Source organism: Ovis canadensis, chromosome 20, assembly GCF_042477335.2.
Source record: "Ovis canadensis isolate MfBH-ARS-UI-01 breed Bighorn chromosome 20, ARS-UI_OviCan_v2, whole genome shotgun sequence".
Taxonomy (NCBI): Eukaryota; Metazoa; Chordata; class Mammalia; order Artiodactyla; family Bovidae; genus Ovis; species Ovis canadensis.
Genome location: NC_091264.1, coordinates 26,225,776 through 26,239,111, shown reverse-complemented (window position 1 = coordinate 26,239,111; position 13,336 = coordinate 26,225,776). Strand labels below are relative to the sequence as shown.

General features: G+C 50.0%; 1 protein-coding gene across 1 annotated transcript; it reads right to left on the bottom strand.

Annotated features, from left to right (window-relative positions):
• Positions 1–7,504: 7,504 nt before the first annotated feature.
• On the bottom strand, positions 7,505–13,099 carry PIM1 (Pim-1 proto-oncogene, serine/threonine kinase). The gene is made up of 6 exons (XM_069564240.1): positions 12,456–13,099; positions 12,230–12,336; positions 12,069–12,119; positions 11,604–11,970; positions 9,840–10,016; positions 7,505–9,061 (listed from the first exon to the last, which is right to left on the bottom strand). Exons 1-6 carry the CDS (start codon positions 12,535–12,537, stop codon positions 8,904–8,906), a joined length of 942 nt encoding a protein of 313 aa, XP_069420341.1. The 5' UTR covers positions 12,538–13,099; the 3' UTR covers positions 7,505–8,903.
• Positions 13,100–13,336: the final 237 nt, after the last annotated feature.

The following is a 13,336-nucleotide window of genomic DNA, read 5'->3' as shown; positions in this document are numbered from 1 at the left end:
TGCAACAAGAGAATCCACCGCAGTGAGAAACCCACACACCACAACTAGAGACTGGTCCCTGCTCACCGCAACTAGGGAAAGCCCGTGCACAGCAATGAAGACCCAGTGCAGCCAAAAATGAACAAATAAACAATTTTTAAAAAATCACTATCTTAAGGAAAATAGATTTTTCTGGTGAAATAGTATACGCTTGCCATAAAATAAATGACAGTGAGAGAGCTTGGATGAACGGAGTGACCTGGGGGAGCTTTTCACTTTTACTTACTCAGCATGACCCCACCCCACCACTACCACCTCTTCTCATAAGGGTACCTCCTTCCTTCCAGAGGGAGAGGGTGCATACCAGATACCTTTCAAAGAATTTCCTTGGAATCTGCTCCCAGACACTTAAACCTCCTTTTCACTGGGCATAATGTCATGTGTCCGCAGCTAGCTGCAAGAGAGCCTGAGAGATTTAGTCCTTATTCTTAAAGAAGGCCATGTTGTCGTTGCTATTTAGTCAGTTAAGTGGTGTCTGACTCTTTTGCGATTCCATGGACTGTAGCCCGCCAGGCTCCTCTGTCCATGGGATTTCCCAGGCAAGGATAGTAGAGTGGGTTGCCATTTCCTTCTCCAGGGTATCTTCCCAACCCTGGGATCAAACTCACACCTCCTGCATTGGCAGATGGGTTCTTTACTACTGAGTCACAAGGGAAGCCCCAAAAGAAGGCCAAATGACTAGCTAAAAATCAGAGGTCCTATTACTAAGGAAGAAAAAAGTAGATGTTGACGATTCATCTCTGCCCAAAATATCTAGTAACAGAATATTTCATATAATGGTGGAAAATTACAAATTACCAAAATTAATAAAGCACATCCATACAATGGCCATATCAAAATGAGTATGTTTGCCCAGTTCTTGAAATGGAAGCATTTCAGTAGTAATTGTTAAGTGGGGGAAAAACAAGTTACCAAAAATATGAGCTCTGTTCTATAAAATTATATATAGATCACATGTGTATATATATAAATATGGATGCACTAAAAATATTTCTCTGGGTGGTAGAATTACATCATAACATTTTAATTCATTTTATACCATTACTTTGACTAAAAAGAATGCATCATTTTTATAAGCAAAAAAACATCTTTTCACTTCGAAAATACGTGGGCATCTCTGTCTCTTGGGAACTTCATGAGCGAAGATGAGAAGTGAACAGTGGCATGGTGGGATTAAGGGCTGGGGAAGCTCTCCACCATTTTCCACGCAAGTGATATTCCGTTGCTGGTTTCCTGGGAGCGTCTGGACAGTGGTGTCCAGGCGGCTATTGATCCCAATGCCTGAACTCAGGAAAAAGGTCTATGCTGAAATGGTGGGAATCACCGTGGAGAAGATGGTGTGTAAAGCTGGGTGAGGAGGTACAATAGAGTAGAAACCACCCTGGGCGTCTTCCCTCAGCCTCCAGAGCCACTCCCTGCCCTTTTCAAGTTTGTTCCCTGCCTGGAAATTTGACCTATTGAACTGTATCACATCAGACTCCCTGCCTTCTGGCTTTCAACTGGGTTCAGTCCAGGGGAGGCCCTGGTAGGAGATCAGAGGATGGGAGGAGAGAAGCAGGGGTGTTTCTTCCCCTGGCTCCCTCCATGCAGGGCTAACACAGGCTGACTATTTCTCCCAAATGGAGGTTCAGCTCTTATCGGGCTGGCTTCTCCTCTAGCCCTCAGGCCCAAGTGAGGAAGTGTGCCCACTGCTGCCAGCCCCAGGGCACAGGACTGCCCCGTGTGGTTTCCCAGGACCTGCCCCACACCTTTGTAAATAGCTCTTTTTTCACACTTGCCCTGCATTACCCAATCTGAGTGTGCCATCTGTTTCCTGCCAGGATCCTGGCCAACACAGAGAGGGCTCCAGGGTGAGGACAGGAAAGAACACCCAAGTTTAAAGGGCAAGGAGAGGGAGAGGACACGGGACCCTAATCGACAGAGGAGTTCAAGGCAAACCAGGGGTTATGAAATCAGGGGAGCGGCCAACAGTTTTATGAAGATTGCAAGGAGGTTAAATAAGGATGAGATCTCAAAGGTATATTGGGATTGGCCATCTGGAGGAGGAGCTGGGAAGAAAATTGGGTGGGTGGTTCTGGGAGGAGGGATCTGAGTTGGAGATGGAGCAGAAGATAAGAGATGAAGAGAGGTGAGAGAAGGCGGTGGGAGCAGAGGAGAGAGAGAACCAGGGCAAAGGGAGGAAGAGGAGGAGTCAGCCTGGCCACGGGGTGAAGAAATCTGACTCTTTAGTCCAGATGAGGAAGCAGGTAATAACTCCAAGAATGAGTGTGTATATACCGAGGTACAACACACACCTACGAATACCCAATGCCCACACCTGCACACACTATACTGTACACTCACACCAACACACACACTTGAACATATCTACACCACCATGCTTCACCACATGCACCGAAGACACACACACTAGCACTCACACACACACCTCACCACCTCATTATCCCCCCACCACACCACTCCACGAACACAACAGCTACAACAGCAGCTGCCAGATCCATAGATCTCTGGCACGCACGCAACATCAGGTCTTTGCTTTGCTGCGACACTTGCCTATTAGCTGGCGTTCACGTTATACCCTGAGAAAAACCTGCTTCGGTCCACCCACGCATAAACAAGGAGGAGTTCTCAGTGTTTACAGCATGGTACCTGGGGGACAGTAGGTGCTCTGTGGATAAACCTGGAATGGACCCATGGTCCCTGGCTCTCCCTTGTGGGAGAACTGGGCAAAGGCTACACTTGGCTGTCTGTTCTGAGCTCCTAAATGATTTAACCCAGGGAGGCCCTAAAGACTGGCCTCCAATGACCACAACCCAAATGCCTGTCCATCTGATGGAATATTCCAGAGTGAAAATGAACCACGCACTACAATATCCATGAATCTTTATAACACAATATTGAGTAAAAAGAGGAAGTGGCAGATCACTACATACATGCCTGATAGTCAACATTCAAGAACAACAGAAATGAAACACTACATAATTTAGGAGCACATGCCTATAAAATAAAACCTTTTTTTAAAGACTTCCCTGGTGGCTCAGTGGTTAAGAATCCGCCTACAGATGCAGGGGACATGAGGTCATTTCCCTGGTCCAGGAGCATTCCACATTCCATGGGGAAACTAAGCCCATGCGCTCTAGAACCTGTGCTTTGCAACAAGAGAAGCCACCACCGAGGCCCACACACACAGCAGCTAGAGAGTAGCCCCCCGCTCACAGAAACTGGAGAAAGCCCACGGCCTGCAATGCAGACCCAGCGGAGCCAAAAATAAAACAGATAAATAAAATGCCTGTTCTTTAAAAAAACAAAAATTTAAGAAATGTAAAAGAATGGTAAACAAAATTCAGGACAACATGTTACATGTGGCAGAAGAAAGGACGGGACTAAGAAAGGATCGTGTTGATAGATGAGTGTCACTGTGAATGTCTGCTTCGTGAACTGCAAGCTGGATTCACCGCCCAGTATCAGTTCAGTCGCTCAGTCGTGTCCGACTCTTTGCGACCCCATGGACTGCAGCACCCAATATAATATAATATTAATAACAGGTCATGCTTGGGCCAATGATGAGAATATATCATGAACCAAGGATTAAGATTAATCTAATTCTGTACATCGGATGTCCTGTTACAGTAAATAAAAATAAAGACTGTCCTCTCAGCTTGACCCTAGTTCTGCTTATTTTTGTACTTCCTCCCACAGCAATGCTGAGGGGTCACTGCAACCTTGTTCTTGGCAATCGGGGTTACTAGCGCAAGGCTGGGCAGGAAATGAACTGGGGGATGAGGCCATATCTGCTTTAACACTGTTCTCGATGGGTCCTTTGTGGTAAGGGTTTCCAAGAACCAGCAGAGCAGTTGAGGGAGCTGAGTAACATTTACAAGAAATGCACCCCTGCCCCACCCCCTCACCACCCCGCCCCATCCCCTCTCTCTTCCCTTTACCGCCTCCAGCTCTTCCTCCCCACTCAGGCCCAAGTGAAGGGTAACTCACAAGAGCCAATAACGAATATTTCCATAGAACCAGAACTTTCTGGAGTCTGGGGAAGCACTGCCCTGACCTCCATTCAGATTCTGGGCCGTGAAGGAAACGAGAGGATTAATCCACACAAACACTTATTAAGTAGCAGCAGAGTGATAGTGAGCATCAACCACCTGGGTCCAAATTCTAACGTGACCACTTCTTAGGTATGTGACTTTTGATACTAAGAAGCCTGCACCTCAGTTTTCCCTATCTGCAAAATGGGGATGAATAATAACATCTCACTCATGGAAAGTTGTTGTAAGACTAAGATATACAAAACACACAAGACAGTGCTGGGCACTTAGTAAGTACTGAGTGAGTGTTCGCTATTGTCGCTAAGTGTTATGAAGGATGCAGATGAATCAATAAGCCCATTGTCTAGGGCAGAAGTTTGCAAACTTTCTTCTGTAAAGGGCCAGATAGTAATTATTTTTGGCTTTGCAGGCCATAAGGTCTTTGTCACAACGACTCAATTTTGCCATAAACGGAGTCATAGACAGTTCGTAAATGGATGAGCTTTATTCATTAATGCTGACAATTGAATTTCACATAATCTTTACCTGTTATGACATATTATTCCTCATTCAGTTTTTTTTTTTTTAGCCCTTCAGAAATGTAAAACCCAGTCTTAGCTTACAGGCCATATGAAACCAGGTAGTGTGGCAGACTTGCAAACTGCGGTTCACCGTCCCTGGTCTAATGGGGAAAAAACATTAACCCCTCTGGATTTTTTTTGTTTTACCTGTATGTTCTGTGACTCACTTAAACAAGTGAACAAACTGAGGCTCATTCTTCAAAGTTCAGCCAAGGGCAGTAATAACTCCATCTGCTGCCACCTTCGTGATAATCACACATTACTTTTAAAATTTTCTCATGAAATATTTAAGGCAAACCAAAAATTTTTAAATATAATGCTGGGACTTCTCTGGTTGCCCAGTGGTCAAGACTCCAAGATTCCTTCAGGGGGCACAGATTAGATTCCTGATCAGGGAACTAAGAGCCTGCGAGCCGTGAGGAATACAAATACTTCTTCATGAAATAAAGCACTGCCCAAACAGTTGGAGACCCCCTCGCCAAGTTACAATCACCCTATCTCTACGCCAGAGAAAAGAACCACCATTCTGACTGGGAATTTATTACCATGTACTTCTTAGTGGGCTTCCCTGTTGTCTCAAACAGTAAAGAATCTGCCTGCAATGTGGGAGACCCGGGTTTGATCCCTGGGTCGGGAAGATCCCCTGGAGAAGGAAATGGCTACCCACTCCAGCATTCTTGTCTGGAGAATTCCATGGACAGTGGAACCTGGTGGGCTCCAGTCCTTGGGGGGTCACAAAGAGTCAGACTAGTTGACTAATACTTTCACACTTCCTTAGTACTTTAAATATAGAAGCATTCTTAATCAGGAGGTAATATTTCTTTGCATGTACACACACCCTTTATTTAATTGGATTTTAATAATCCAATCAAAGAATATCTCTACTGTATTCAGAGATTAGTCTCAGAGGGTGTAAAAAGGCCCTGAGGCATCCAGTAAGAAACAGTGGTAGTATCAACATCCAGGGTTGACTTCCAAGTCAGCTTTAACCATTGCTCTCCTCTATATTCCTGGGGCTACACCGGATCCCCCTCCACACTAGATTTTAAACTTCTCTGAAAAGAGACTGATCTTTCATCCTTCCTATACAACCCCTAATATCTTGCACCTACTCTCTTGTACTTTTCTTCAAAGAGACACTATCTCCTATCATCATCCCTGGCAGTCTCCATAGAGGGTGGGGAAACTGCCAGAAACTTCAAGGGAAAAAAGGGTGGGGCTTTGATTTCCTTAGAAGTTTGGAGCAACTTTTAGGCCAAGCTTTACTGGAAAGGATGAGGTATACAACCCTCATACTCCAAGAGATTGGAGTTTCTGCATGTGTTTGGTGTGGGTGGGGGCAGGGGGGAACAGGGGGCATAGAGAAAAGGGGAACTGACAAAATTAGCCCCCTAGAATCAAGAAATCCTTCCTTCCTCTCTGATGGCCACATGGGAGCTGAGCCAGGATTTGGGATCTAGTCCAAGCTTAAGGGTAGACATAAGTAGCGGTATTTGTGGCCTGGACCCTCAACCTGACAAGACAGCATCTGGGCCAGTGGTCAGAGGGTGTGTGTCTGCACCGGCGGTAGGGAGCAGGATGACCCAAGGGGAAGTCTGCTACCGGTGGCTTCTAAAGAAACAAGAAACCGGTATTTTACAAATACTTGATACGCACATTGACAGTGAGTGGTACTGCAGTGTACTTTCAGTATATCAGGTGGTAGTCAGGCCACACGCCCTAAATGCATTCTTGGGTTCTACCATTTAAATTCTCACATAATGAACAAGGGGCTCAAACAGATCCCTGCAAACAAGCCTTGTACTGAAAATGCTAATTATCCCAGCATAAGCAGTAAGAAAATGGCAGAGCTAACATCTCAGCCACTCCCATTATAAGCTTTTTTTGGCTGTGCTGGGTCTTCATTGCAGCGCACGGGCTTTAAAGCATGCATGCTTACGTTCCAAGCCTAGGGATCAAACCCACATCGTATTACAAAACTTTTTGTCAAGCACATTGGAAAGGAATGGGCTTCCCTGATGGCTCCCACGGTAAAGCGTCTGCCTGCAATGCAGGAGACCCAGGTTCGATTCCTGGGTGGGGAAAGTCCCCTGGAGAAGGAAATAGCAATCCACTCCAGCACTCTTGCCTGGAAAATCTTGCAGAGTCAGATACGACTGAGCGACTTCACTTGTTCCAATATCCCTGCCTGGAGAATTCCATAGGCAGTGGAGCCTGGCAGGCTACAGTCCTTGGGGTCGCAGTTGGACATGACTGAGCAACTACTGGAGGAAAACTCTTGCTTACTGATTGTTGTCAATGACTAAACCCCACACCAAAGGCGAAGGGTACGAATCAGAATTTAGAAATAGCACAAGTATATAGCATTCCAGTAAACTCAACATGTATCAAGGGCACATGCTGAAAATGTTTTACTAGTGGGAGACAATCGCAAAAAGCCTCAACTGGTAGCTTAGCAAGATTTTGGCATCTAGGTCTGCCTTGTCCAGTGGAACTTTCCAGCAAATGCTCTACAGTTCCATGCCTACGGAACTTCCATAGCTACAGAGCTTCCATAGTGGCCTGTCATGAAATCTGACTAGTGCTATTTTAGTTCAGCCCTAAAATAATTCATATTGGAAACAGAGGTTGGGATTTCATTGGCCCCTCCAGCCAAATCTTGTCCACACAAGAACTGGCCCATCTACTCTTTGGCCATACATTCATTTCAGAAAAGTGTGTATCCCAGAAGCCCTGTGGTAAGCAACCAGATTCAGGCAGACCACTCCCCCTTTCCTTCCCAGGATAGATTCTGGCACTTACCAAGAGCACATTAGCATGCCTCTGCATGGATAACACGTAAGCCACAACTTAAGACAAAAAGTATTTTATTCAAAAAACGCCAAGTATAAAAAAAAAAAAATAAGATCTCTTTTATTCCCCTGTACAGTATTTCACTCAGATAAAACCAGCAGGCTACATGCTGCTCAGAACACAGCCCCAGAGAGGATCCGGAAGGCACACCATCCAGAACTGCTTTTCATATATCTATCCTATATACACAAGTCAGCAACACCCCTCCCCCATCACCCCCAGACCCCACGCCCACTTGAGTAAGCCCGCGAGGGGGGCCCCCCCGCAGCAGTCAGGGAGCGCGGCAGCTGTCCCGCCTGAGTCCCGTCACCCTACAAACCAACAGAGCAAGCATCGCAGCCCTCCCCAAAAGGTCCCCAAGTCAGAGGAGGAAAGGAGAGAAAAGAAAACTATGGCGGCAGCCGTGGAAGCTTGGAGCAGGAAGGGAACCAAATAAATAAATAAATAAATACATAACATTGACCTCCAGGTTAGAACGAGCATCATCTTTCCAAGGAAAAAAAAAAAAAACCCAAAACAAAATAGGTAAAATAACTTAAAAGGCAAAATTAAAAAAGAATTAGATCAACTACAATCCTTTGTACACTACCATGCCAACTGTACACACATTTACAGTTTTTCTGTTGATTTGCATTGTTTGTGCATTTGTGTGTGTGTGTGTGTGTATGTGTGCGTGTGTGTGTGAGGTCTTGGCTTAGAAACAGTTAAGTAAAAACCAAAAAGGAAGACCAGTTCACTTGGGAGTTTTACTAAAGGTGGAAAAGGGGCAGGTGGCTCAGCGTTTGGCCCTGTAGCCTCTTCCATGGCACCTTTCATATGAAGGATGGGGGGGGGGGGGGGGGGGAAAGAGAGGGAACCAAACCCAGGCAGATTTTTGGAGAAGCAGCAGGTAAAAGAGGCAAGTTCAAGTATTTCTCCCAGCACAGCCGGAGTCCCCACAGAAGGCACTCAGAAAGTCGGAAGAGGTGACAGGGACTTAAAATGGTGCTAGTCCTAACCCACCCCAACCCATGCCCCACCCCCCGCCCGCCCGACCCGTCACGGCTTTCAGCAGAACTCTTGATGAAGGGAACAGTTCCATGGCAGGATCCTGACCTACTCCCACCCCCCCACCACCGCCCACCCCTGGGATTTTGCAGAGTCCAGCAATGCTGGACACTGGTGAGAAGGAGAGCTTCTATGGGAGGAGTGGAGGCCTAGGACGCCCGGAGTGGAGTCTCTTCCTCCCTTTGGGGAGGCAACCTCCAGGAGCCTGGGGTCTGGAATGAGTTGTAAATGTTGTTCCTGTATCAAGCACTGTCCTGCTTGGAGAGTAAGTGTCACTGGTACTTGGGAAGCTGAAGACACTTCCCCTCCTTTGAGCATCTGACAGGGAGGGAAGAACCTGTGGGAGAAGCTATTTGCTGGGTCCTGGCGACAGGCTGTGGAGATGGATCTCAGCAGTTTCCTGGGGCAGGAGGACGTCTTGCATCCACGGATGGTTCTGGATTTCTTCGAAGGTTGGCCGATCTGATGGTCTCAAGGCCAAGCACCATCTAATGAGATGTTGACACTCTGGAGAAAGAAAGACAAGCGGTTATGAATGACTCGACTTGCTTTTGCAATGTAAAGGTCTTCTCACATTGCTTCCCAGGGGCCCACAGGTCAGGTATCCAACAGAGAGACCAGGCCCTTTCTAGAAGGCTGCTTCTTCAATGAGAAGGTATTAACTAACATCTAGAGCCTCCAGTTTGCTTTCAGCTTAAAAAAAAAACAAAAAACCAGCTCCCCTCTTAAACCTGTGGTTTTCAAACTTCAAGACCTTTCCCACGACGCCCACTCACCAGAAATAGGAAGGCTGATGACAAGGGATTTTGATGAGACATCACTAAGCATGATGAAGTGATTCAATTCACCTACCCGACTTATAAATATGAACACCACCCACAATGAGGTCACTGGAACCGCAGTATTTAGAGAGGGCCTGGCCTGGTTAAGGGAGAAGGCTCAAAGAGCCCTCAACTTCTTACTCCCGGGCAAAACAGCCAGGAGTTAAGGGATCAGGATTTTGGGGTATTTGAAAACAAACGAAAAAAATCTTCCAGTGATACTAAATGATCTTTTTCTTCCTAATATTCACAGGTGCTCTTCCTCTGACCTCCCTGCGAAAGCACCCACAAATGCACATCATTTGATTCCTGCAGACTGGCTCTCAAGCATGATCACTGGCCAAGAATCCTGCTAAAACCAAGGGTCACAGCATCTCCTGGGGAGTAAAGCTCTGCAAGCTCGTCAGGGACTATCAGCCTCGTGATTCCAGCCTCTCCTCAATAAGGGGCTTCCCAGAAGTTACCTGAGGAGACCCGCTGCCTGAAGAAAACTTGGCCCCTGACGATCTCCTCATCGTGCTCAAAGGGAATATCTCCGCACACCATGTCATACAGCAGGATCCCCAGAGACCAGACGGCTGCCGACCTGCCATGGTAGCGATGGTAGCGGATCCACTCTGGAGGACTATACACTCGGGTCCCTGTGAGTCAAGGGAATAGGAAGGAAAACATGCTTTTAGCAAAAATAAAACTCACAGCAACTGAGAGGTATGCTGAGTAACTTAAAAAAAAAAATAAAAAAGGCACCACCCTACTTCTGTCAGCAGCTGAGTGAACTCCAATCCCCCCTCCCTAGGGCTAACAAGAGTGGTTGAGCAGCTTATGGCAACTCTCCAACCCAAAGCATTACCGACTTCTCTATCAGCCCAGACCATAAACAAACAGCTCCAAGAAACAAACAGGGCCAGCCACAAACCCAAGCACCAGACTTGGATGTGGTAGGACCACCCACAACTGGAGGAGGAGATGAACACATGCATAATCAAGGGAGGTATCCCCACAGACTATCCTTAAATTGCATTAGAGGTCCTCGCCCAGGAGCAGGTCAGAGTGCCACCTCAGATATGATCCAGGCAAGGACACTTGCACAATATCCTAAGTCAGGGTGCCCTTTAAGAGGCCTTCCTCTCCATCCTCTGAATGCAAGGGCAGACACCCACACACCCCTTCCTCCATCCAAGGGAGAGGTAGCACTGCTGGGCTGGCTTCAGACCACGTGATTCCTGTTTACAAACTTTGAGTTGTAAAAAAAAAATGTGGGGCCATCCCGCTGGCGCTCACCAGGGGGCAGCAAAGACTGGAAGGAAAAAACATGGGAGGACCCGGCCAGCCATTAACTGTTAAATACAAAAAAAAATACAGCCCAACCCAGCGTCCTCCAAGGGCAAATAAACACAAACCACAAGCCCCAGTCACAAGTTTTGAAAGGCTGTCGTTTGTTAGGTTAAGCCGCTCAGATGATGACCCACCCTCCTCTGCTTTGATCTCCGAGCTCTCCATTCCATCTTTTCTGAAAGAACCCGCTCCAAGCCCCTCCCTAGGATAGGTTTTCATCCTCTCTGTGGAGACACCCAACTAATTTTCAAACCAGCAAGAGATCCTATTTCACAACATTCATTCCCGACTCCCTCACTCCACATCACCACCAAGATAAAATAATAATAACAAGAATCAACAAAATGAATTATTTAGTAAAACTACTCTTCTCTTCCTTATTCGTCCCTAGATCAAAGGGGAGGGGAAAACACACACACACACACACACACACACACACACTGCAGCTCTAAAAACTACCTCAACCGAAAACTCCCTTATAAATCAAAACAAAAATGACAAAACCGGCAATCAATTTTCATCTCTCCCGCTCTCTCCTCCCCCTGTCCCCTCCCTCTCATCCTTCTACCGGCGGGGAAACTGGGTCAGACTTCAGAAATCTGGGCTACGGCCGGTTGCCCACAACCTCTTATTCATGGGGAAAGCTTGGAACCCACTGAATTTCACTTAAAAAATAAAATCATGCCAGAGACATTACAGGTTCAGCTGGCTCGAAATTCCCAGCTTTCCTACCCTGGGAAGCCCTCCTTCGCCCCACCCCTGCTAGCATCGAGCCAGGCGGCCCGATGACCTTTACAAAGGGCCGGGGAGGGAAGCCTGCCGAGGCCTCCAGGCCAGGCCGAGTCACCTGGGCAGTTCCCCTCCCGGGGAGCTCCCCCTCAGGCGTGACTCACCATCGAAGTCCGTGTAGACGGTGTCCTTGAGCAGCGCCCCCGACCCGAAGTCGATGAGCTTGAGCTCGCCGCGATTGAGGTCGATAAGGATGTTCTCGTCCTTGATGTCGCGGTGAAGCACCCCGCAGTCGTGGCAGTGCCGCACCGCCTCCAGCACCTGCCAGAAGAAGCTGCGGGCCAGCTCCTCCTGCAGGGCCCCTCTTTCCGTGATAAAGTCGAAGAGGTCTTGCACTGGCTCCGGCCTCTCCAGGATCAGGACGAAACTGTCGGGCCTCTCGAACCAGTCCAGGAGCCTAATGACGCCGGAGAAGCCCGAGCTCACCTTCTTCAGCAGAACCACTTCCATGGGCACTCGGGTGCCATTAGGCTGCAGAGGGGCGAGGGGGGCTGCAGTTAGGGCGGGGGCGGGTCACAGGGTGCCCCACTCTACCCATCCCGGGGGGTCGCTCCCTCCAGGATACTCACCAGCTCTCCCCAGTCGGAAATCCGGTCCTTCTCCACGTGCTTGATGGCCACCTGGAAAGCCCCCCCATAGAGTCTCTGTTAGAGATTCCCTCGCCGGGGGGCAAACACACCGGCGTGCCCCCGGCCGGCGCGCCCTCCTCGCAAGCCGGGCGCCCACTCACCGGCAAGTTGTCGGCGACACGAATGCCTGAGTACACCGAGCCGAAGCCGCCGCTGCCCAGGAGCGGGCCCACCTGGTACTGCGACTCCAGGGGCTCCTTCTCCTTGCCTATAGGAAAGGGAGAGTCCCAGGAGACTCAGTGACGGCCCGCGAGCCCCCCAGCTTCAACCCTCGAGGTCCAGCCGCCCCCCACCTCCATCCAGGGTTGGTGGGAGAGAGGCACTTACCCGGCGCCAGCTTGGTGGCGTGCAGGTCGCTGCAGGGCGCGGCGCGCAGGTGGGCAAGCGAGTTGATTTTGGACAAGAGCATCCCCACCTCCAGGGTGTCGGCGCTGAGGCTGTGTCTGGAGGAGCTACTGCAGTAGGGGCTAGGGCTGCGCCGGCGGCTGTGCCTAAGGCCGGGGCTGAGGCTGCGGGTGGCGTTGCGGCTGCGGCTGCGGCTGGCGCGGAAGGCCGAGGGCGAGTCGGAGGACGACTGGGGGCGCTGGCGGCTGACGGACACGCCGGCAGGGTCAGGCAGCGCCGCGGGCGGCAGGGTGGGCGGCTCGAGGGGCTGGTGTGGCAGCGCTGCGGCACAGGGAGTGTGTAGCTGTAGCTGCTGCTGCTGTTGCCGGTCCCGCCACCGCCGCCGCCGCCAAGTCCTCTCCGGCCTCCTCCGCCACCGCGGCCGCTGCAGCAGACGCCCGGCTCGCCCTGCCGCCAGGAGTAAAAGGGGCGGAGCGCGCCGGCGGGGAGGGGGCGCGCGGGCGGGCGGGGATGGGGCGGGGCCTCTCCGGGAGGCCTAGGCGGGGGAAGCCGGGCGGCCGGGCCGGCGGAGGGAGGAGAGGGGGTGGGGGAGCGGCGGGACAGGGCGACTCCCCTCCGCACCCCCCCTCCCCGCTCGCCCTCCGTGGCCGCGCCCCGCCCCCGCCCCCGCCGGCGCGCCTCCAGCCAACCAGAGTCCGGCTCATCTGCATAACGCGGCGCGCGCCCCGCCCACGCCCCGCCCCGGCTCTCGCGGTCAGAATGGTCTCTACGCCGCCACGACGTGGCGGGAAGGAAAAGGCGCCAAAATGGAGGGGGAGGGGCGCTGGGGCGTGCGGGGAGGCGGGAGCCGGGTGTTGAGCCGC